Genomic DNA, 26,879 nt, shown 5'->3' with positions numbered 1-26,879 from the left:
TGAGAGCATTGTATTCTCCCGCTCGTGGCGCTGGCATCTGTTTTCAATTTTGATTTTTAAGCTTTTAGTCAAAACTCCATTTTTTTTAAGTTTTCAGTGTGCACACGAATATTCAATTTCAAAATAACTTTTGTCAAACATTTCCATGGGCTGCAAAGAATTTTTTCTGTATTTATTATTCAACAGGAAATATGAAATTCAATTTGACTTTTGCATTTTTAGCATTCAATTGAATAGTATACGCTTTGCTGAAATATTCTACTGAACTAAAATCTATTTTGACATTAGAATAGCTGTAACAAACTTCCGAAAGAGACTCAAAACTTATGCATTCACCTAAAATACATAATAAATGTCCGTAAACACCCAAGTGGTGTAGTTGTGGGAATAAAGATTTAGGAGTAGTTGGACTGTTCCACCTCTGTGTAAATTCACCTGCCAACAGGACGACTAACAAATTTTTCCACCCTCATGTTACCAACTATCGTAGTGCAAATGTACATATAGAAGCTTAATTTCCTTAATAACTAATGTGAGGTGAAGGGTAGAAAATATCAGGTGTTGTGTTGTACAGGAAAAAGAGTTAATTAAAAAGTGTATACCATACTCGAGCAAACTATTACAACTTTTACTCATACAAAGAGCAATATCTTAAAGAGGAGATCCTCATAGATACCCATTGCGATGGACATGATGGATAATTTCAACGTCTAGTGGCACTTTAACTCTTTTAACTAAATATTCAGACGAGTTCAAATTTAATTAGTATACTCACATCAAGTAAGTACATGAGTGTACTCCGATTGTGCAGATTCCTATTACACATTGACCGTATCACAAAATCTAATGGTGCCAATGAACTTTGATTCTGAAATAGTGCCACTTCGAGAGGTGTTAGCTTCTCATCACATTCAATCCCAAGCATTCTCGAAGCCGATGAAATTGGCAGGGTTTTGTGCAAGGTGACTCCTAGGGAGTAGATCCACATCTGTAAGTAGAGGAAAGTAATTTTGAGCAGAAGTTTTCAACGCTTATTAACCCATTTACTTTAGTACGTAACCATCAACATTTAATCATCAACATCGAAAACACTTAAGGAAATCAGGCATTGGGATAAGTTGTTAGAGAAAGGCTTTCTGGCTTCGTACACAATCTGGCTTCGAACACTTGGTATTTTTCCCATATTGTTTTAATAAATCTGGTATTTTTGTGAAAATGTAGGGCTTAAACTAGCTATTATATATCATCGTAGATAGGTCATTAGACTGGGACTGATTAAGGGAGTATGGGAGAAATATGAAGTGCTCAAAGCCAGAGTGTGTATGTGCAAAGCCTGTAAGTCTACCCCTATTTTTGCTTTCTTAAGGGGGGGAGTGTCAATTAAAATGTCAAAAGTGATCTGTATTTTATATTATTATCTAAGAATATAAAAGTATTTTCGAAGATACAATACAGTAACCAAATGAGCGCCGAGCAGATTTGCATGCACTCGAGCGCACATCCAAAACTTTGAGGCATGTTTCTCCGCTTATCATTTGTAAAAGTTTGTCGAATTTGTGGGAAAGATTAGGAAAAACTTATTGACCGAATAAAATAAATAAAGGCTTCTTCTTTTTAACATTAAATTCCCTTCTAGTTAAACTAAAAGAATTGTTGAAGACCTATTTTCTATTTATTACAGCATGTAAATGTCAAAATTTTGTCTCAAAAATGCATCTGTTTGTTAACCGAAATCAGAGAGATCGAGGCTTAAATATTGCAAACACCTGAGGACGACCCTCAGACTCCACTTCACTGCCTGGGCACTCGTCACATACTGAGTGACTGGCCGAGCAATGAGCGAATATCTCGCCTCGAGGTGCACGCTATGCTCGTGTGGGACATACCGTTATGGTAGAAACTCTATGGGTAAGCCACAGCAGAGGGATTTTACGCTTATCGTGGCTTTTCGTCTAACAATCGGCCATTCCTGATGAATCACCGTCCTCGGTGTTAGGAGAACGCAAGGGCAAGGAATTAGGCCGCTAGACATGTATCCACTGGCAGACATTGCGCAATGCAATGAGACAACCAGTGCGTCCACCTCTTTATTATACCCGGTAGGTATCGAGGAGGAACCATCTATACCAATCTTTCGCATGATAGTACGTGAGAGAAACGAACTAAATTCTCGTGACGCTCACCAAGTCACTGTGATTGGCATAGACCGTGAATTCTAACCAGAATCCACCATCGAACTTCTTTAGGTGACTTGCTCGACACTTGCGCAATTTTATTGGACGTCCTCTGGAACATGTAGTCTAGACTTCCTTCGGATCCGGTGTTTCTGTTCGGTTCGGTGGCCACCATACGATACCTGACTACGCTCTAACTGCTACCGCTCTACCATCCGTACGATGTTATGACATCTAGATGGGAGTAACGAGCGGTCAGTCAGCATCTGAAACGAAAACTCGAAACCGATCGTTAGATCCGCCTTACTGGCATTTTACTGCAATCTTAATTAACTCTGAGACCAAGACATTCAAGTAACATATTACCACCTCAGAGTCTCATGTTACTCATGTATAATCAGGAATGTAGTTTTTGCCTTAATAAAACACCTAGACATTCTGACCTTGTCTAGTTTCACCTCTTGGGCATATAGTTCTTAATTCGTCTGCATTTAGCAAATTCATTATTTTAAATAATTTCAAATAGCCTTGGAACAGCCTTCTTTTCTCCGCAAAGACGGGTAACGCTTGCGTAAACAATTCATTGACCTTTCTTAAGGAAATCAGCTAGACTACTACTTTCTTCACTAAGATTCGCCTTAACCATTCATTCAAATGAATTACCAACTGAAGAAAGCAACTGTTGTTCCCATCAATGAATTTCAAATTAGAGAAGATTTGACAGAGGATTCGTATTCTAAAAATACTACCACAGATAACTCATCCATACTTTGGTTTCTTGACTACTACAATTTTTAGCTTGTCATAGAGCCAAACCGAAACATAAAGTACTTCTTATCTGCGTCCGATCGTTTCTACACTCCAAAGAGAACAATTAATGGGGAACAGACAGGGTTAACTGAAAAACAACCATTCACTGGTACTTAACCAGAACTTCCATTATTCTATAGGTCAGCGAAAAGGAATTACTTTGAAAATTCCTTCTCTTAGAACTACAACCATGTTCTTTTCCTGTATCAAAACCCTTCTCGCTATTGATTTGTATTTCGATGAAATTAATCATCAACTCTAAGCCATCTTAATACTCACAAATGGACTTCATAATCTGGATAAGAACTGGAAGATAACCACAGATAACCATAACCGATTTTAGTTCACCAACTTCTGTGACTGTTTGCCTTGCCACAAAGCTGAATCAAAACTAAAATATCTCAGATCATCTGTACCAGGGGACAGCTTTCACGTCAGCAGACAGTCAGTTAGACTGAAGAACACACATAAATAACTTCTCTCTATTTTAGTTTTCAGACTCCTGCCATTATTTTCTTTAATGCAGTGCCATATTCAAACTAAAATATCTTAATATATCCATGTAGGCAACATTTCCAGTGAGATCTCGAAAATGGAACAGTGTCAAGGTTACAATTAAACTGGAACTTGGTGGTATTCTGAAATACACAACCCCACGACCATTCGTTGTCCATCTTATTCCTCGGAGAACAATGGAGAATACAACCTACACGAATTCATTTTTACTGCAATAGGGCTTTAAAGTAGACCTCTTACGTCTACAAACATTTTCAGATCAGTTTTTCAACTTGTAACAGGAACCAGTTTTCGACATTCAATTTGTCACAGGATTACCCTCTGCCTATAATTAGAACTGCAAGTACGACATTCTGGGTCAACACTGAAATGTATGTCAAGTTGTAATATTGCAATTACTCTCTGACTAATGCCTCTGAAGAATATCCTAGATTATTCTGCATTTTCTGGAATTACACACTCGACCCCAAAACATTCTTCCAAGCGTTCGAGTATATCGATAAGGAAAATCCAACAGCAACCAACATATTCAATATACAGTAAGCTAATTCTTTTAGAAAGAACTGGACCCTTTCTAGACAATCAAACCCTAAATCTCAAAATCGTTGAACTTCTTCTGGAACTCTGGATATTTACTTTTAGAATATGCTGTAACCCGATCTATCTTCTATTCTGATCGTTTAAGAACTGCATGGTTCAAGACCAGAGAACGATCTGTACTCAATTGATGAAATCGACTTCAACACAAATCTCAATTCAACCAATTTCAATTCAACTATTCTTAATTCTCCTTATTCCCTATCTGCGTATCTATGATCACCGTGTGATATTTGCTTCGTTAACTATGATTTATGAGACTAAGTACTATTTCACCTTTCGACTGTTATTTAACCATGAGTCAACCGAAATGGTATCTTTGGTCAGTTCCAAGCAAACCAATTTAGATCTAACAGTAACTCTAGTATGGACCATAGTTGCGGAACTTCTGGACCATAAACACCAATAACGGCAAATGATGTCATCAACTAGAATGAAAGATTACTAGCTCGCTTATAAACTAAGAACAGCTTAGTACTTCAGAGATTTATTTGAGCTTATAATATATCTCAACTGGGTAAACGGCAACACAACAATTTCTCGAACTTGGATAGATTACCAGAACTTCATCTTTCAATAACCACTTGATGTCTGTACATTACCTTCTAATTCTACCCTACCAACCATTGACCCAAAAGTCCGTCTTTTCAGGACGATAAGTGTCAACAATTGATAACAGGGACTCGAATTGTCGTAACAAAACATCAAGTTGCCATCTGCATGATTGAAGTCGAACTGATGGCCTTTTGAAAGACAGAGCAGTTCTGAAAATCTCTGACTATTACTGCATCAGGGCAATCCCCACACATGGATCAATTGCAGGGAAATTACTCAAAGTAGTGAAAATCATATTCACCAACTTTGTGGTCTTCGTGGTCTTCCTTAAGTTTGAAAGCCAAAGGACTAATCTATAATTGGGGTGAAATACGGCTTTCAACATCAAAGCCTTTGAAACACCAACCACTAACTTTACCGAGACTGAATCTCATTTCTTAGGGAAAAGCTTCAAACTCAACTACCGGTTTTCACTTTGGACTCCATAAGACATTCAGCTACAACAACTATTTTTAACATAATTCATATCATCTGAAATCTGGGACAATAAAATCTAGAACCTGGAAGTATAACGTAATCTATACATCGGGAAGCCGACTCATACCATTCTAATAAATTAGAGGGGCCATTACAACTCTGGATGTTCTAGATTTCAACTTCAGGTTTCTGGGTTCATATTGTGGACAATGGCAACCATTTTCTAAATTTCTGTGGAAGCGAAAACATTCCTTCCGAAGACCCATCATTGCCATGAATTATCTGTCTGACCAGCAGGCAAGCCCATGCACTAATTAAGCAACACATTCAAAGGTTTAGGTGATAGAAAAGGAGACAGATTTACCAGCACAACTCGTCTTTCTCATTAAAGATTTGGTAGAAAATTCGGTGGATTCCAAAGTTAACTCATTTAAGGAACCAAGGGATTTTTCAGGAATTTACCGTGAACAATTTCACTACTGGATGCTGGGGAGTCTCAGTGGCGCAATAGGCAAGACCGTCGGTTCTTGGGCGGATGAGATCCTCGACTCATCTCTCACAGTTGTGAACTTGAGTCCCGCCCGGTGCAAAGATCTTTAGGAGCATGGAAGAAGCATTCACTACGGGGAAGGCGTTCCTGGGCAATCCACGATCAGCAGATTCTTCCAAAACGAGGCACCTTGTAATGATTACATTGTTACCAAAATAAAGTGTCTCGATACGATTAATAATAACAATACTGGATACTGAGTTAATTCAAGTTTAACGCTCAATCCAAAAATTTCAAGCCTTCCCAAAAATAAGGTTCAATGTCTTTACGTTTTCTGGGATAGGTAAGACAACAAGTGTAAAATCAAATCTGTGAAAGGGCCATCTTTAAAAGTTCTCCCTTCAAAGCACCTTATCCCGGAACTTGTTTTCATTTCCAAGGAAACTTAGGAAATGCAATAGACCCAACACAATTAAGACTATTATCCATAATGGATTTATTATTAATCTGCAAGAATTTCAAATAAAATAGAGAAATATCATAAAATATTTCCCATGAAATAATTCTTCGACTAGTAGACAAAGAACAAATTCTGGAACAAAACTGAAAACTTATACAATTTTTCTCTGACTCCAGTTCTTCCGTTAAATTCATTAGGCGGGCCAATTGAATTAAGTTATTATCATAAAGAACTTCGCCCAAAATTATAATTTAACTAAAAATTTGTCTGAAATCAATACATTGTATTTTCTTTCTCTTATGCTTTAAATTGAATTCAATAATTTTTTTCTGATTATTTTTTTCTTCAGATTTTTTTTCTGCTTATTGTATTTAAATGAATTTTTCTGAGTGTTTCTATTATTTTTCCGCGACAACAACACTCTTGATTTCTAATCAATTTTATTCAACTTCGCGAAATTTATCTTTAATTCTCAGAATATTTTCGGAGGCCGTGAAATGCTGAAGCTCGCAAATTAATTATTTATTAAAAATTCTGCTTTTTTTCTCGCAGCATTTGCGGCACAATTTTCTCTGAGTGTATTCTTTTTTTGAGCCTCACTCAGCATTTCACTCAATAAAATAAATGAAAATATCTTTGTGTGCACTCACCAGCAGCAACTTGTTCTGCACACGCTATAGCAGGAACATTCTGGAAAGAGAACTGTAAAACGCCTCTCTCTCACTCTCATTCACACTCACATGGCCGGCCATTCACACAAAAATGCATTCAATTTCATGGGGAAAAATCATGGAAAATGCGGCTTTTCAGGGAAAAATTAATACAACAATTTCCCCTTAATATTCTTTTACCTATTTCCACCGATCACGAATGCCGATGATCGCTGCTTTCGAGGATTTTCCTCGATGAAAATCCCCCGAAGAGATGCTCTCTTTCTCCCCTTCAGCTGCGACGCTCTGCTTCCACCGTCTTTCCACGGCTTTTCTTGCACTTTTCTCACATGGGATGCACTTGGGCTTCTCTGGGGCACATCTGAGCCCCTCTTCGAGCCCTCTCAAGCACTTTCCCAGCACTTTTCCGCCGTACTTTGGGCAAAAATTCCCTTGAAAACCGGCCTTTGTGTGCTTCTTTTCCAAGAATTGGAGAATGTTCCAGAACATTCTCTCGCACACGCCGGCGTTTCAAGCTTATTTTACCCAATTTTCCGGCTTTTTCACTCACTTTTCACTATCACGTGACTCACTACACTCACGCGGGCTAGGTTGCGATCCCATTCTTCTAATTTGTTAACCGAAATCAGAGAGATCGAGGCTTAAATATTGCAAACACCTGAGGACGACCCTCAGACTCCACTTCACTGCCTGGGCACTCGTCACATACTGAGTGACTGGCCGAGCAATGAGCGAATATCTCGCCTCGAGGTGCACGCTATGCTCGTGTGGGACATACCGTTATGGTAGAAACTCTATGGGTAAGCCACAGCAGAGGGATTTTACGCTTATCGTGGCTTTTCGTCTAACATGTTTTAAAAAATCTTAACAATAAGTTCCGATTTCACAAATTTCTTCGGTTTTTCTCAGTTTAACTATGAAATACGCTAATGAAAATTGATTTTTTTTAGATTTTGTTTCTCAGACAAAAATTACGAGGTGCAAGTTTCTCGTAAATAAGGAAGTAGAGGAAAGCACGCTACCTTCGGACAACTGAAGCTTCGAAAAACTCATTTTTTTCATTATGTTTTTAATGACTTTCGCCCTTTATGATATTATTATCCTAGTAGCTGGTTCAATACTTCAAATTTCCCGAAAAGAACCATGGGTCAAATCCATTAGACCGTAGAAAAATAAAAAAAAAATAGCTGTTGACTCTATAGGAGATTGCCTCTATCGGGGGTTGACTCTACCTAGGTCCCACTGTATTTCAAAATTTAATGTGGTGGACAGAGATAAATCCGAGAGGCATGGGTCTGTGGTTCAATTGATAAGAACGTTCGCTTCTTGGGCGCTATAACCCTTTACTCGACTGTGACAGTTGAGAGTTCGAGTTCCACCCGGTGCAATTGGTTGAAGCGCCTGAAGAAACATATTTATCACACAAATTGTAAACCGAATAAAAATTCTAAACTAAACAAATCTACTAAGTTGCAATAAAAACCCGGTATACATCAAAATAAATAAAATAATCCAAAAAACGCCTCAACGGAATTATAATAAAAATAATAAGACTGCATTCCCATAAGTTTACCGTTAAACCGTCTCTTGTCTTAAGCCGTAAGTCTTAATTATAGATCATTATAGATTATTTGCCTTTAATAATCCAATCCTAAGTCAAAATTTTCCAAAATCCTGACTAATAAGGAATTAGAAAAAATAAGCCATAGTTAAGTCTTAAGTCTTTAACCCGTATAAGTCACATTTCTTATCCACCAAATAGCACAGTTTTAGGATATTTAAAAATTCAAAATACTCCCACGTTATGTGATATTATTGCCAAGTTAACAATTAACTTATGTAGCTTTACACTAGTTATGAAATAAAATTAAAAATATTGGTTTTCTAAAAAGAAAAATGTATTTTTCAGAAAAAGTAAATTTGATTGTTGAGAAATTTAATTTGGTGAAGAAATCAATTTGGTCAGTAAAAACTTAAATGATTCTATACATTATTTATTTATTTTCCTTTTGCCAATAATATTTCACTAGGGGGAAGTGGGGCACTTTTGAAAGTGGGGCACCTTTGAAATTAGGTTTTTTTTTACCTATTTTTAAATGCAATTGAGCCATATCATAATGTAATTTACCTGCTCAATCTGTTTGTGCAGCTAAATAGTATCACGATAAGGCTAAATTTTATTTAAAAATAGGTGAAAAATCCCAATTTCAAAGGTGTCCCACCTCACCCTATATATTAATTTTAATCCGATCATTTTCACTGAAGTACCGCCCTATCCGCTGCAGCTATTAACTTATATTATTCTTATTCGGTTTATGAAATCTTACTAGATGATTTTAGTAATTTTAGTCCAATCTTATGATTTTAGGACCTCTTTTATTAACAGATTGTACAGTATTTTAGTGAGAATGCGGATATTATGAGATTCAAATTTTGGATGTGAACCATTCGAATTAGGTCAGTAAATTATTCAAATTTGATTGGTCGATCACCGGTTACTAACTTAATTACCGGTTAATAATACAATTAATCAAAAATTAATTTAAAGCAAATCCAAAATCTTAAGATAATTCGTAACTCCATGTACTGCTTATCGTATCGCTTTTATTTAAATACTGACATATTTTCACTTCTACTGACTTTGCTTTACCAAATCACTGTCCAATCTGCTTTAGTTTATAAAATACTTCTTTTTATAAATTATGCACTTTAAATTGAAAACCAAATTTTATCAATCAAAGCAGTAATGGGTTAAATGTAGCCTTTCATGGAGGATTGGAAACTAAACATTGTTCTATGGTAATTAAATAATTTCACAAAATCCCATCCACTTCGTTAATATGCGATATCCTGAGGACCAAATGATAACAACTTTGTAGAAAGCAAGTAAATGAAGTGAGAGAATTAAATGCATTTGATATAATGTATGTCTGTCTCCTAGGGCGGAATAACATTTGGAACAGATTATCCTTTTTGAAGTTTATAATATCTCTTATGACTAGCAAAAGCACAATTAACACAATCTGCACAAAATTATGCATACGGCCTGAAATGATTGAAATAATTTTGCTAACACAACAAAAGCGGGCCCAGACACTTGTTTTGCTGCCATCCAAAAAGGGGAGGATGGTTAAAACAACAAAAAGCTTCATGCCGCAACCCTTCAATCTAATAAATCCCTCTCTCTTCCAGCCACCTTATCACTTCCCGTACAGATGTTCATGACACATTTTCCCTCCACCAACTCCATTTCACGATGGATGCAGTACGTGATTCGCACCATTTCACTTGGGGAAACATTGTTCTAACATAGAATAGAATTTGAAAAAAAAGTGCTGTTCGTTTGTTTTTCGCCAAACCACATTCAATGTTATTTAAATTTTGAAAGAGGTGAGAAAATCGACTTTGAGAGACAAAAAAAAACACAAGAACAAGAAGAAAAGGAAGTTGGAGTGAAAATTAATGAGCACCAATCTCAATTTTATACCTTTTCAATATCCGATTCGGAGAACGTGATTTTTTTGCCCATGGAACTGAGGAATTCCGGTGCCAAGTGTTTCACAGCATCACCAGCCATCTGTCCAAGTTCATGAGCAATTGTCTGGCCGGCGGGTACAATATTGAATGCCACACGTCCACGTGAAGTGATTTGCAAACTGGTGGGTGTAACCAGAGGAAGGATCCTCGATGTTGATGGCGTATCTACGGGAATATAAGAAATATAGATATAAAAAAAAAGAACATACCCCCAATTTGATTATCCTCCTCATCTCATTTTCTACGCCTACAAGCACTTGATAAAATAACCATAAAACGGTAATCGCTCGACCAGATTATTGTACCTATATATATACATCTATCCATGTTATCATCTTACAAGAACCATAGATTTTCCCCAAGAAAAATCAGAAGAACATTGAACGCTTTAAGAAGAAACACATGAAAATTGTGATTCCTACCCATTTATGAGCCTATATATAGGTGAGTATATTTCAACTTAATATGTAATATGCCTCAATATATATATAACTAAATACGAAATACTCCTAAATCGACTCACACTGTTGGGTAAACTTATCGCTTTAATAAAGCATGCGAAGGCGGAAAGGACATCTAATACTTTTTCAGACACATATATGCTATCTCCTACACTATGTATCGACATAAATAGGATCGAGAATCAAATACCTTATTAATTGATTGATTCCTAAGGACAAGAACAACCAGGTGAAATAATAGGAAAATCACATAGGCCGCAAAAGTACGCAGAGGTACACGAGAATGTTGTCGTAATCAAGGGTAAGATAAGGTTGTGTCTTCTTGGACTACAGTTTTCCTTCAAAATAACCAAAGAATCAAAGCCATAAATACTTTCGGACAGGTTAATTAGCAACTTGTCCAGTAAAAGAATAAGATTTTGGTCAGCAAAAAATATAAACTGTTAGATCGATAAATAAAACAAGCTTTATCAAAAAAAAACTTTAAAACAATTTTCTGTAATGCTAAGATTGTTTATAAGTTCATAATTTCGATTTTGAAAGTCTAAGAAGAGTCATTTTTACTTCTAGTTTCGTCCGTATAGTGGCTGAAATATTTTCTTTTCGAATATCGAAGTATTTCGAATGTCAGTATTCACTTTGTTCTGACGAAAAACAAACCTAATGACTTTCATAATAATCTTGTTTATTATAATAAACCCATTCATTCAGCCACTGAGTAATACTTTTAAAGTTCCCTAGTGTATTGCTTCACAAATTATATTGTCTTTGAGCAAATTACATTTTATTTGATATCCGAAGAATTTGAAGTCAACTTCGAATTTTCAACCTACATTTTCGCACAAGGATAGGAAAATTTATTAAATTTCACTCTAACAGTGCTATTACACTAGGATTTTTTCAATTTGTAAATTCAATTTAATTTTCAGATGATTTTTTCCTATGCGCTATTTTTCATTAAAATCCAATTAAATTGTTAGATCTGCACTTATTTATTAATAAAAACTAATACTTGCCCCAGAAAAAACTGTTTAAATATGTTAAAATAGCATAAATGTGGTTGCTCAAATAAATCTGAATTCAGTAAATTAAAATTGCTCATTAATTTCAATTTTATTGCAGTTAAACAAGTAGTCTTTTGAATCAAACTGTTCTTAATAAATTTATTTACTAGTAATTAATATCATTTGTGACGAAAATATAAGATAAGTACAGTGTTTTAGTGATAAACTTGCATGAAGTGAAGCTTAAGTATCGAGAGTAATTCATTAAGTTCCTCTAAAGCCATTCTAAGGAAATTGTTTGTTATGTTAAGAAATTTTTGCCGGGAGTTGCGACGACTTCATACAGATTTTCAATAAGACTGTATGAGAGTCGCTGCATGAGCCCTTTGCTTACAAATCTTTTTTTTCTGGCTTAGGGGATTCTTCTGGATAACAGATAAGTGACATACAAGACATTTTAAGTACTATAACACATTTTCCGAAGTCATTCATAATCAAAAATCTCGCGGCACTATTCAAAATTGAGCAAATTTCTTGTGTGACTGTAAGAATTTTCAAGCAAATTCCAGAAATCTTAATGCTCAATTAGCTCAATTGAATTTAAAATTAAAACGTGAAAAATCCTAGTGTGATAGCACCGTAAGAAGCTGTAAAAAAAGTTTTCAGTGATCATTAGAGGAATTATAATAAAGTAAAAATTTTAAAAGCGTCTTATATTTATATTTTCTACATAAAATAAATCCTACATAAAACTGACATATACATTTCGGTATTCGAACAAAAAATACTTCAGTCCAATGACGTAGCGAGGGAGAGCCTGTTGCCCCCTCCAGACGACAACGAATTATAAAAAAAAAACATACACAAAAATGATTTAACACCGTTAAAACCTAGCTCATCTTAAGGATACTTTTATTAGAAAAAAACACCTGTATTAGCTTAAATTTCAAAAAGCCAAAAATCATTCAAAATGGATTAAAAATGGAACCTACTACTGGGTTCTTTTCCTTAAGAAAAAAATAGCTAATATTCACTTTTTGAATAACTAATGGAAATTTTATCAGCTTATTTGAATCACTTAAATCATCAGGAACGGATTCAAAGGATTTATGCCAATTTATTAAAAAAAAGTCTATAGTTTTATTGGAATAAATATTTTTTTAGACAAAATTTTCTAGGCGAATATCCAATTTTCTAAAAGAAAAGCCATTCAGATCCATAAGGACATTTTTACACATTTATCTAAATCCGTAGGTATTGGAAAAACAGATGAAGAAATGGATCAAAAAACAATTTCAATGTGATTTTGTTATCCTAAATATCTTAGTAAAGGATTTTACTTGTTTTTTTTTTAATAATTTCAAGTTTGCCCCCCACCCCCCTATTACTAAAATTCTGGCTATGGCCTTGCCTCAGCTGCCACGCAGACGAAACGAGAAGTAATAAAAATATCTTTCTCAGACTTCGAAACTGATCTTCGAATATATTTTCTGGGATCATCTGAGTGACGGGCTTTTGAATCCAAACCTCTGTTTCGAAATCAAAGTCCCTGACTGAGTGAGCTTTATAACCCGGTGCATATTTGCTTATCATTTGGCGCATAAAACCTTTATCTTCGAATAATAACTTGACAGTCAAGTTATTTTAAATCAACTGTTTTTCTGTGTCTTTCAAGAGATGTTTCTTTCTCTTCTAAATTGGATGATACTAGAAAAATATGAAAATATCTTGAATCACAGTGCGTTATTGCTAAGTGAATAATGCAATTATGTTGCTATACGATTTCATTCTTAAGTTTAAAGACATATCTCGCTATATGTGAGATAAAGGAGCACAAAGTGCTGTGAAATCTGAAGAATTCGTAGTCTTGTAATATAGTAGAAGAGCAACATACTAAACTTTCATCCTATGCTTTAATAATAGCACAATATTTCTGTTAAAAGAATTCAAGAACCGTGTGATTGAAGTTCGAAAACTTTAGAAATACCAACCAGACTTTACATTTCAATCAAGGCACACTTACGAAAATTATAAAACAGAATTGCAACAGAAAATGTATTTCAGAAATGAACCACTAGGGCGGATTTTCCAAGACTTATCGGTGTGTAGCAGCTTGGTATGAATTTCGAATTTCCGGCTGTGAGCACTCGGAATGTGTACTGAATATAGACAATTATAACGATATTACTGCTCCAACTCCACCAAGGGAAAATCCCTCGATTTTTTGACCCTCCAAAATTTCCACCTTCTACCCCCTGGAGATTACTTTTCTCGACATTATTTTAGCATCTCAGACGTTTTTTAATAAATGATGTCATGTTGATTGTGCATCTGTCTGTCTGATCCCTCCCAGGCATCATCAGACTTATAAAACAAAATGTTAGAGATCGCAAATTTTTTGGTATTAAGCAATTTTCACACTGAATCATATGATTTGGAGGCTCTTGTTGTATAAGCACAATGTAAATCAAGAAAATCTCTCAAGAAAATGCCTGGGAAAATTAAATTCTGCATACAGAAAGCTTTAGTTCTGAATTTTTGAAATATCATATTGGAATTTCTATAAATCTATTTCTAGTTTGAGACGCGAGTAGTTTAAAACTCGGTGCTTTATTCTTTGATTATTTAAATAAATGTGAAGTAAACACTAATCAAATTATTTAAATAAAATCTCTACTAGCGAGTATACTCAGCGCTATGCAAAATTTCAAGATAATTTTCAGAGTTTTGGAAATATTACCTTAAAGTCAAAACATAAAAAAGTGATTAAAACATTCCGTCTCTCCCCTATTTAACCTTAAAAAATTAAAACCAAATTATTTTCATCTCATTCGATCTCTTTAACCTTCTCATTATCCATCGCCATGTTGGCGTCGCTTCCAACCTCTGGGACTAAACGATTTCAAGCCCTAATAGGGCTCACTTACATAAGTGGGCCACATCGCAATTTTTTTTTGGATAAAAAGGAAACGACTAAAATTCTCCAAATTCCGACCAAATTTCGATAATATTTTGCAAAACTTTTTTAAAACCGTAATGGAACTCAAACATGACAATTTAATATCGCTATATTTTGCAAGAAATGCGGAAGCATCTATCGTTAGGGCTCTTCAAAACCCTGAATGTAATTAAACTTTCCATTTTTCGAAACATAACTTTGTATAGAAATACTAGTACGATTTTAAAATGTGTTGGTGGAGATCTCAAAAAATTGCTTCATCGCTAGTCATCGTTCTTAAAGTGAAGAAGCAAATTGAGCGAAATCTGGGTCACATCTGCGAACAAACGATCTCTGAGATGCTTAGATCGCAAATAACCATAAAATAAATTTTGTTAAAGGACCTCATTAATATGAAGCCATAAAAATCCTGAAAAGGACGAGATTTCACCGATCCTAAAAAAAAGTTATGCTCGATTGATGAAAGAGTAAATTCGCTGGCACGTTCATGGTCAGTCCCAGAGTGTCATTTTTTCTGATAAGTAAAATTTTCAATTGAGCAATTGATGTGCAAACAAAATAATTGTGTCTTTCTGAAAGAAAGATTATACGATACTTTAGACCTTCGAATAGTCACCGGAAGTCAAGGGCCACCTATTTGAAGGCCTGGACTTCCTTGAAGACAAATTATAGCTTTCCACTCGGGTTTTTAGGCTGTATCGTCAAAACGAATGCCAATGTATTTCTGGAAATTGTCTTGAAAGGAGTTTTAGAGTCGTGGACAAACAAAAATTTTAGTAAAAAGTGATGGAAGTTCGATCAAGACTCAACAACGTCGCAGAAATCACGCTCCGAACAAGATTTGGCTTTCGCACTTCATTTTGGGAAAACAACGACTTCCACAATGCTTGGATGCAAAATCGTGACTCCTCCAAAAGAGGCATTTTGTTGGTCAAGGTTAGGACTAAAAAGTAGCAAAGTGGTGTCGATGAGCTGAAGGCAGCCCTTCCTCGTGAATAATAGGATATTCGGAAGGCTGACATTAGTGAAAACTGCGATAGCACTTCCGACAGACTTATGCCCTAGACACACTTACGACTTAAGCCGAGAGACGACTTAGTAGAAAATGATGGAAATGTAGATTAACCATTATTTCTAATATATTTACGCTAAGCCGTCTCTCGGCTAATCCTCAGGTCTGTCAAGGCTCTTAAGACCACAAAATTAAGTCAAAATAAGATCGTATTGAACAAAACCGACAATATTCTAAAATTTTGATGTATTTACTACGATTTTTATTCCAAAAGAGTTGAACAAAAAATGAGGATAATATAGCGCTTTAGTTTGTTGCATTTTTTGCAGCCACCTTGTTATATATATATGCTCGGTGCTCAATTGCTTACGGTTCTGTATCTTCGATAAATACTTCGGATAAGCTTCTGAAATATTTATGGTATAATCTTAGATAGTTTATCTTTCGATTTAAATGGGTCTCGGTCAAAATCCCGAAAGCCAAAATTCCGAACGCCAAAATCCCGAAAGCCAAAATCCCGAATCCTTAAAAGTGTTATAGCTACTCCCACGATTGTACCCGCGCTTGCTGAAGGCAAAGGGAAATCTTCTGTGTCTCGGGTAATTATTCTAAACATTTTCCTTCATATAATTTTATCCCTTTCACGATTTTGAATATTCGGGATTTTGGCCTTTTCGGGATTTTGGCGTTGGGGATTTTGGCTGCCACCGATTTAAACAATAAAAAATATAGACGACTTTTGACCTTTTAATTGACACTCCCCCTGTAAAATAATGTTATAACATGTTCTATAGGAAAAACTGGGAACTCAAGATGCCACTTATTTTTCAACTTCTTTAAAGTGAACTGTCAGTATTCTCTATCAAAAAAAAAAGAACAAGGTAGGGGAGGTAAGGAAATATTTCAATGAATAGTAAGGGAAGTATATATTTAGAATAAAGAGTGGTTTCCTCAATATTCCTTGGCAGGCAAAATAGAAGATACCACTATGTAATACTATACGTGGCTAATTTTTTCCTGGTCTCCCCTATCATGAAAACTGCTTTCAGTCCATTTGGCAGATGACCGTTGCCTGGGTTAACAATTGTTTAATCCGTCATCAGGTTATGTGTTATATATTCTTGTACTGACTAAATTTGCCAAAATACTAACTAAAATATTGCAAAAAAATAAATAAATAAAGTATAAATAATTATGTGTTAAGCTTAAGTGTAATGGTTTACGATGATTTTTCTTGAAGTTGACCTCGGAATAAGAATTGTTACCTATTTCAGTATCTAGGTCTCATTCATGGCGAAAGATTGGATCATTATTGTCTTTCGCCGGTATCAAAACTCATGAATCCTTTCATTATTCGCATATAAGAAATGGATTTGGTGTATTAATTCTTTCTCGAACTATCAAAAAAAATTGTTAACTAATGAACCACAAAAAAAATTGACATCAATTTATATTTTGAAATGAATCTAAATTGAAGTAACGACATTATCGCGAAATACGTTGATTTTGTTATTATGCGAAATTAACATTCTACATATTTTAAACACAACATATACATGAATCTATATGTGTCTAGATTCTAGATACACATATGTTAATACTATGTATAAAATGTATGTCATATGCAAAATGTTGTTTATTTATTTGCCAGAAGGTTTATTCCAAAATTTTATTTGATTTCCCAATGGGAATTTCATACATTTTATGCATCAAAGGGAATGTTTAGGAGGGGTAGAGAAAAAAGTATTTTGTTTAGTTAAATTTCACATATACACTTTTTTGTGGAAGTTAAAATATTCGGGCTTTATGTGAAATTGAGGAAAAAAAAGCTTAGGGTAAAAAAAACATACATGGGATGAAATTCTTAAATTATCTCTACTTGAATGAAATTGCATTAAAATTAAATTTACATGTATTGTTCTTTAGATTTAATCAAAAACACTCTTGAGCAAACTTTTCCAATAAATTGAAAGTCTCTCAGTCAAGTTGAATGTCAAGTATTAAATTCTGTTGTGATTAATTTTCATAAAATTCATCACACAAAGACAAGAGCAAGTCATCAGGCGAAAAATTATTATGAATTTTCAAAACTCCTCAACATAACTTCTGGAATAGGGGACTATAGCCATGGTAATTCACGGGAAATTGGAATTCAATTATTTATCTTTGATTTTAATCACTTTTTCACCGCTTAAATCCCTGACAACGAGCGTCACAAGAAACCCTAAATGTTCCTTTAAAATAATTAATCACGGAAGTTATTGAGATTTTACCTCTAAGTAATTATCATCAGAGTAAAATAACAGTTTCCATCATGAGGATTTTAAATGTAAATTTATCTTAAAAGTGTAAGAAATTTTCAAGAAAAGAAACACTTTAATACTTTGTCCTAACTTTATGGAAATAACAAATGAGTTATGTATTTAATAAACAATATTAATCTTCCTTCATTAACTATATATTATGAAGTCTTTCAAAATAACTTTCTGCACAAACTTTAGTCCTTTCTGGAGTTTCTTAAAAGCTTCCTTAAAGTAGTCCATCGGTCTTTCCTGCTTTCCTTTTCATTTACAAAGTTTTAGTGAATGATGTTCAAATTTATACCGTACCATAAAACTAAAGTAGATACACAATATGGATAGTATATAACTATACGTGTATACACTTGCCCTTTTTTCTATATAGCCCTAATACAGGTCATTCAGAACTATCACATTTAGGAATATGTCTAAGTTTGTGTTGAGTTTAAAATATTATCTCTACTGAGTAAATTCTTTAAAGACGACAGTAAATTTTCCGGTAGGGTCAGCTTGAAAATGTAATACTTTAGCTTGTTTTGGGACTATACATTGAACTCAAAACAACGTAGTGTTCCTCTTTAATTTGACTTTGAAGTAATAAAATATAGTAAGAAGATATAAATTACCATAAAATTATTAAACGATTATAAAAGAGGCAATCTGACCAAGAGCTTTCAAAGAATTCTATAAGCAATTTTTAATCAGAAAAAAATTCTTGAATTTTAATGTTAAACTTACTTCGATGTTTAAACTTACTCTAAGGAGTTAGTCAAGTTCGAAAATGTCTGTTCGTATTCCGTTTATTCCATGTGATTACATTATGATTCTCAGTGTGATTCTTTAATAATGCAATTTGGTATTTTGTGATTTTCAATTATTCTATTCTGTGATTCTGTCTATCCCCGATATCTTCGAATTTGTTTAATGTTAGATGTTGCTAAATACGATCAAGGTAATTTTTGAACAAAATAGGAAGAGCTACAATGTCGCTATGGAACAGGTTTAGGAAGTATCTAGTTAGAAAGCTTTCCGCATCAAGCATCAGAAAAATCAAAATAGGGTTAGAATTCAAATTTTGAAAGAAAGTTTTTGAAACTCTAAAAACAGCAATATATCAGTCCATTTTTAATCAAAATTTCGTGCCATTTTATTCAAGGAAAAGGCTTAAAATTAATTTTATTGTAAACTTTTAACAGAAAGCTTGTCAAAATCTTCTTAAGAAAGTTAGAAAAAAACGGGAAATTCTTTTAATCCATTTTCCTTAAAAAAAACTAATATTTGTGTTTGAAAATCAATTAAATCTGATTATGTTCTATCTGAATGACTTAAAATCATCAAAATCGGATAAAAGATTGATTCTGATTTTCAAGCATATAAAGTTTAAAAGCTTTTTGTCTCTAAGCACACCGATTTGGGATCCTCAAGCTTAAAATGCAATTTTCTGGAAAGGAAAGCTACTCAGATTCATAAAAACGCTTTTGTACCCTTTCTATAAATCTGCCAAAATCGTATAAATCGGCAGAGTGATTTCCTCAGAATCAGATCGTAAGTGGATTCTCTTTTTCTTTTATTGATTTTTAATTTAGCTCTAACTTTGGTACTTTGTGTTCGAAAAAATGATTTCTGTCAGGGATAGTTCTCCAGTTTGGCTCCCCCCTTGCTAAAATATTGGCTGCATCCTTGCCTTTAAGCAGTCTTTAGAGCCTTGATTGAGAAAAGCCCAGGAGCCTTTTATCAATCCTAAATAATGGGCAACTCAATCTTTATAAAATATTGAAGAACAATTTTGTTCTTGGTATCCCGGGGATCTGCCTTAACCGCATTTGCTAACTGAGTCATTTACCTTGTATCCACCACGGGAGAAATCGGATTTCTTTTCGAATGAGACATATTCTATGTTTGTTGCTTTAGTTGAAAATGTCCAATTTTCTTTGGAAAATACAAAAGATTCCATAGAAATCTGTAATGTACTATGATTTATTATTATCTATCGCGGAATATTGAGCAAAAATGATTCTGTTCCATTTGATTACAGTGATTCTTGAAGATATATCATTTTAGATTCTATCAGAATCTTTCACTTATTTTTTCAATTGATTTTATCGAGACTGGATTTATTTAAGAGGCATTAAATTTTTAAAAACTACACCAATCTTTAGCAGTAATAAATTTGTAAATTTCTAACTATTGAACTCTTATTATTAAATTAATGAATATTATCTTCATACATTTTTGCAGTGGTTTTTAGATGATTTATGAACTAGTCTGAATAAAAAATAACGTGTAGTACACACCAAAAATTTTAAAAGCCTTTCCGATAAATTACGTTTTCACTAACGTAAAATGTATCGTATTGCTGAATGTGTATAATTATTTTAAATATTCACTATATTTTACGAATTATAATGCCTTAGAATCAGAAAAACATGTATCTTTGCGTTCAACTTCCCAGGACTTCATGTAGGATGAAAGGAACACCTATTGACACCCTACTATGTGCCATTTAGAATATGAAATTTGAACACCTACCCTTATCGAAAAACGTAGATTAATGGAAAAATGCCATGCTACTTACATTTTATTAAATACATTAAATAATTTTCAACATTTTGATAAAAGTGTCAATAGGGGTTCCCTGTCGAAGAGGTGTTCATTCGACCCTATTTGCACAATTTTGAGAATGTGTTGGATTTGTTGGGTATAATGTTTAATATTTACCCACAAAACCAGACGACAAACGGATAGAAATATAAACTTAAGTGAGAGTCCTTATATGGTTCACTCTAAATGACAAATATAAAATTAACTCAGTGAATAATCCTTCTGCAGATGGTTTTATGTAATATTTTTATAGAAAATCATCTACCATGTTTGTGCTGTTAAAAGACAAACTAGGGATAGTTTGTATACACGATAAGACACTATATTCTTATAAAAGAACATATTTTTCAACTGATTATTATAAAAAAAAACTATTCATATAAATAACTTTAAGTATATAAATTTGAATTGCAAACACGCATTAACGAGTAACATAAAGATTTTTATAAGGGTTTTCGTTCAATTATCGGATTTTACAGAGGTAACTTATTTTGCGAAACTCAAGCCAACCTGTCCAGGGAACCCACGGGGAAGCTGGGGAACTCACGGGGAAACTGGGGAATTCAGGAGAAACACATATAGATTGTCAAGGAACCAATGGGGAACCTGGGGATTCCATCCATTTTCAGAGGACTCTCGGGGAATTCGTAGAATGCATTCATTTCTCAGGGAACTCGACGGAGAAGGGAGAATCCATATATCCTTTCAGGGAATCCTCTGAAAACTCATACATTTTTTCTGAGAATTCACGGTTAACTCATATATTTTTCTAGGAACCTGGAAATCAGGGAAATCTCAGGAAACCCCAGCTAACCCATACATTTTTTCAGGAAACTCATGAGGACCCCATATTATTTTTTCAGGGAACACTGGAAACTCATTTTTGGGGAAACTCACGGAAAACCCATATATTTTCCAGAGAACCCGAAGTTCTCACATATTTTTTTCAGGGAAGATGGACAACCCATATATTTTTTAGGGAACCGGGAATTCGAGCTAGTCTGTCCAAAGAACCCACGGGGAACTTAGGGAGAGAAACCAGAGGAACTTGACAAATTCACGTGGAACCCATACATTTTGTCAGGAAACCTATGAAAGAACCTAGAGAACCCATACACTTTCTGAGAATTCACTGGGAATCCATATACTTTCAGAGAATACTAGTAAAATCATACTTTTTTTGGAACTCATGGGGAATTTATATGTTTTTCTGGGAACCTTGCCGGAATCTTGCATTTTTACGGGTCTTTTTCAAAGAACTTGGGGAACCCATATATTTTTCTGTAAACCAGGAACTCGAGTCACTCTAATTGTAACTTACGAAATTTCTCAGAACATCGAAAACGGGGCTAGAATTCTATTAGCAGAAATCTCAAAATCCGGGATTACGGCCTAAGCTTTGAAATTAGGTTTGATTACTTCATAATCACACGTATTTAATTTCTTTCTGTCCCTTTGAAAAAATTTATTTAAATAAACATGCTTTGGATATAATTAGTTAATAAATGCGCTTTCTGGAAGGTAACTGTTTAACTTCTGACTTTCAAAACTTTAAAGAAGTGAAGTTCGAGCCAAATCAAGATTTTATAAGATGCATTATTATTTTTTTCTAAATACAAGGCTACAGTTGTAGAATTAAATGCAAATTAAGTCTCAACCCCGGACATTTTTATCATGAAACGATAGCTCTATCATTTTAAACAATTTGCATCTGGTAAAATAATCAAAAAACTTTTGAGCAGGACTGACAAAGGTGCTGTATAATATCGGTTTTACTGAAAGCATTATGCGATTTATTAAGGAACTCTTTGAAGGCTCTATATTGCCGTTGCTTACCGTTTGGCTTCTATAATACGATAAACCGTAAAAGAAATTAGGAAAAATGGTCTGCTTTTAAATGAGCTAATCTTGAAATCTTTCAATTTCTTTTCTTATTTTCCAAAGCAAAGATTATGTTCTATAAGTCATAATTAATATTTTTAACTATTTGCTACAAACTTCCATTAATAAAATATAATTCTCATTTTAAGAAATAAGAGCAAAATTGAGATTTATTTTCTATATTCGCAATTTTGGCAAATTATAGCCCTGTAATCTAGGAGGTTTATTTCTGTATATTTTGCATTAATCAGATAAAGCTCAATCTATATAAAATTATTAACGAGCAATATATGATGATTGATTATGATAGCCTGATTCCCCTGACCAATAATAAGGTTCGGATATTCTAAGCATTTGTTTAATATAAAATAATACTTTAAATACGCCTCAGGTAAATTGAGGCGCTCAGAGCAAAAAAAAACTTTAAGTCGTATGCATTTCTCTATTAAAATAGCGTTTTTTTTTGCTCTGAGCTCCTCAATTAATCTCATTAAAAACCGTTTTAAATGATTTACCTGCAGACGAATCCAAGATTAATATTATTCAATGTTAGTGCAATCTGATTGAGAGCACTCAATGATTAGCTCAAAACTTTGTTATGTAATTTAAAAGAACTTAATTTGAGACTGATTTACACCTATTTTTAAGTTCGGAATAACCGGAATTTAAACTGACTTTGATTTAATTTTTATGACTTAATAATCAGCTTTTGTATCACTAAACTGCAATATCACGGCTGCGACTTTTTGGTCAGTAAAGAAATCAAATTCAGTCGGAGAAAAGTCAAACTTGGTCGATAAAAAGTTAAATTTGGTCAGCAAAAAATAAAATTTGGTCAGCATAAAATAAAATTTGGTCAGCAGAAAATCAAATTCAGTCGCAGAAAAGCCAAATTTGGTCGGTGAAAAGTCAAATTTGGTCAGAAAAAATCAAATTTGGTCAGTGAAAAATCAAAATTGATCAGTAAAAAATGAAATTTGATCGGTAAAATATAAAAAATGGCCAGTAAAAATAAAGAACCTGGTCAGTAAAAAATCAAATTTTCTGTGTTTCGGGAAGTTATCTGTATCGCCTGTTGAGGAAAAGGGAAATTGTATGTGCTTTGGGAAGATATCAGTAGCACCGTGACACCTGTTTAATTTTTGTACAAAATTTAGGAAAGACGAAATATGAAATACCAAATCATATTTAATTTTCCACTGCTTAAATTTCACATTTTACTGATTAAAAAAATGTACTGACCAAATTTGACTTTTTACCGATCAAATTTATTTTTTTACTGATTTTTTTAAAAGTTTTTTAATGACTAAATTTAATTTTTTCCGATTTTTTTAAAGTTTTTTACTGACCATATTTAATTTTTTACTGGCCATATTTTATTTTTTACTGACCGAATTTGATTTTTTATTGACCAAAAAGATTTTGCCCAGTATCACCTATCTTCAGAACTTTAAAATAATATTTATACAGATATAATATAATAATAATTTTTCAATTTTCAATTCAATTCATTATATTTCACCTCAATTAAATAGTTTCGGCTGCCGACTGACTTCACTACCAATCTCATCAGGTAAACGGCAGAAGCCACTGAATCGTTGAATATTTTAAAATAATACTTGTATTAAGGGAAGCTTCATAAAATATTTGGCTTCTGATAGAAAATCGTTCTATTGTAAAAGAGAAATGGTGAATAAAAACATTTACCTGCTAGAAATAGGTCCTGAAGTGCCTGAACTGTCTGGCACAATAATGCCCAGCCTTCCGATGCGGTGAATCCATTAGGTCTCACAGTCAATGCATCGTCCAGTGTCACATAATTTAATTGATTTGCCGATGAGACGCTCAATGGACATCCGGGTGAAATGGAACCGGATCCCTTGATATGATGGCCTTCAGCTGTTTGGCACTTTAACGCGTTTGATGTTGTGTCAGTCGTTGGAACATGGTGATGGGATGAAAAAGGGAAATTCGATATTTCATAATTCATATCCTGATGCAATTGATTGTGACTTGAAGCTGATTTTCGCTGCAGAACATGAATTTGGTGCACATTTGCCATTTCAACTCTATTGCTGGCAACATGGTTGGATTGATATCCTGTTGATGTAAATGCTTTCGGAAGTGTCTGATAATTCACTGGAGGTTTTTTATTGGTTGGCAATGAACGCAAATTCTGATGACTACCAGAGTCCTTCAAACTTTGATCTTGTTTTGCTTGATCGCCTCTTCTGCCGTAGCGTTCCAATGTTTGTGTCCTGAATCGACCTTCATCGTGATTGGTCAATTTTGCACGTGGAAGATTCAAAAATTCCCTCCTCAATTCTTCAATTTGCTGACTTTTGCGCATATTATTGTCGTTATGTTGATCGTTAAATTTGTATTGAAGATAAGGCCCCCTCGGTAGTGTGTTACATGCATAGGCACCGTAGGTGGGTCGAATCATGTCATTCCTTTCATGACTTATGGCAAACTCTGCGTTCTTACGACCTTCGCAATCACCCTTCGACCGGCAACTTCTCGGTAGAGTTGACGTATAATTTTTCACTCCTGTATACATCCTGCAATGTTAAAAAAAACAATATAAAAGCGAATTAGTTAAGCTTGATTTTGATTAGGACATGTGATAGTTATTTTTAATTGCAAATTAAATTTAGATATGAATCAATTTGAGTAGAATGGCAAACAATTCTCAAAAACAATAAATTGGCAAATTTAGCCTCGTTTTATTACCATTACAGCGCTTCAAGCAGACTTGAAATATTTTAAAATATAAAGAAAATTAATATTTTATGAACAAGAGTTTCCAAAATAAAAAAATAAGTTACAAATACTTCTAAAGCAGTTTTGAAAGAACGCAGACTTTAAAATATTTCTAAAAAATTCCAAAAAAAATCTTCTGATCCTTCTGATTCTGAAAAAATCCTTTAATAAGGTAAAGTGCCCTCGAGTTTACCGGTTCCTCGACTCGACCGGTGGTCAATATTTGAATGTTTGATGGTGAATTTCTATAAAACTATCACTGATTCGTATTTATTTATGGAATAATTGACCTATTAATATTAGATCATACGCCAAATATTAGTGCAAATATAAATAAATTGAATAAATAACTCTACCGGTCGAATTGAGAAACCGGTCGACTTGAGGGCACTTTACCTTATTAAAGTTATATATTTAGTTACCTAGGTGGATTGAGAAAAATTGGAGCACCTTCTATTTTTAAATAGAACTGAGCCTATATTGTAATTTAGTTCATATTTGGTTTGTGAAAATAAATTATATCATGGTAAGTTCCAGTTGCATTTAAGTATAAAAGAAAACACCCACGAAGCAAAATAGCTGCCTTATAGAACCAAGTATTAAATAAGTCTTTTAATGCACTTTTAAAAATCTTAAAGTGAAAATTTTCTGTTGAAATACCTACAGAAGCCTTAAGATCCTTAAGAGTGCGCCACTTTACTTATAGTAATCTCTGTGATGGAACCAAGAGCGTTATAAGCAAATAAAAAGATTTTTGGTTCTATAGTGCCTTACTTAGGGAATTCTATAAGACTATATTAAGAAAAAATTGCTTCTTGGGCAGCCTTATTTCAAAAGTTCCTCACTTCAACCTACAACAACAGTTCATAAATTATAAGCTAGCATGGAAATTACTATTATTAGAGGTTTTAGAGATCATTTCGATCAGTATTGTAAGTAAGAAGAAATATTTACAATAAGATTTTTTGCATATCGATGGTTCAGAATATAAAACGAATAAGTCGCGTATGGCCAACCTAAAATGAGAGCGATTCCTAGCTGAAATTTCACATGCGGAGTATAGGATTTTAAAGATTTAAAACCCTATAGGGTAAATGTGCCAAATTCCGGCCAGTTTACAATTTCGGCCACCTTTTTTGTTCCTCGCATTTCCATGAATTTTTAGTTTTTATATACTCTAGATATTATACAATGCAAAAGAATAACAAAAAAATTAGGCTTCGACAAACGAGATGACGTGAAAAAGATATTGGAAGAATTCCCGAAGGGCAAGGAACTATGAGAATGAAGGTGGCCGAAATAGGGCACCAAAGCTATGTCTATATTTTTATTCATTTTAAAATATATTAAGAATGATTTTAGAGTAAATAAAGACGGTAAACTCTTTACAAGTTTCCAAGCAACACTCTTTCAGAAGAAAGAATAAAAAAAATAAATTTGTATTTAAAATATTACATTTCAAACTTGAGACTTTGAAGCTTGCATGCAACTATGCCGAAGTATGGCACACTTACCCTAAGTTTGGAAATAATTTACTTTCCGGTACAATATTCACACGGAAGGTAGAGGGTCTCAAGGAGTACCCGAAACCCGAAAAAAACGAATTTTGCA

The 26,879-nt window shown here is 33.9% G+C and overlaps 1 protein-coding gene across 2 annotated transcripts in view; it reads right to left on the bottom strand.

Moving 5' to 3' along the window:
* LOC129799545 (uncharacterized) overlaps positions 1-26,879 on the bottom strand; it is a 143,093-nt gene that overhangs the window by 43,628 nt on the left and 72,586 nt on the right. For both annotated transcript variants that reach the window (XM_055843517.1, XM_055843518.1), the window contains exons 2-4: positions 24,213-25,066; positions 10,238-10,452; positions 776-988 (exon numbers count right to left, since the gene is read on the bottom strand). In XM_055843517.1, the coding sequence (XP_055699492.1) occupies positions 776-988; positions 10,238-10,452; positions 24,213-25,065 (1,281 nt within the window). In that variant the 5' untranslated portion in view covers position 25,066. The remainder of the gene's footprint in view (positions 1-775; positions 989-10,237; positions 10,453-24,212; positions 25,067-26,879) is intronic.

Source organism: Phlebotomus papatasi, chromosome 1, assembly GCF_024763615.1.
Source record: "Phlebotomus papatasi isolate M1 chromosome 1, Ppap_2.1, whole genome shotgun sequence".
NCBI lineage: Eukaryota > Metazoa > Arthropoda > Insecta > Diptera > Psychodidae > Phlebotomus > Phlebotomus papatasi.
This window is presented reverse-complemented; position numbering and strand designations above follow the sequence as displayed.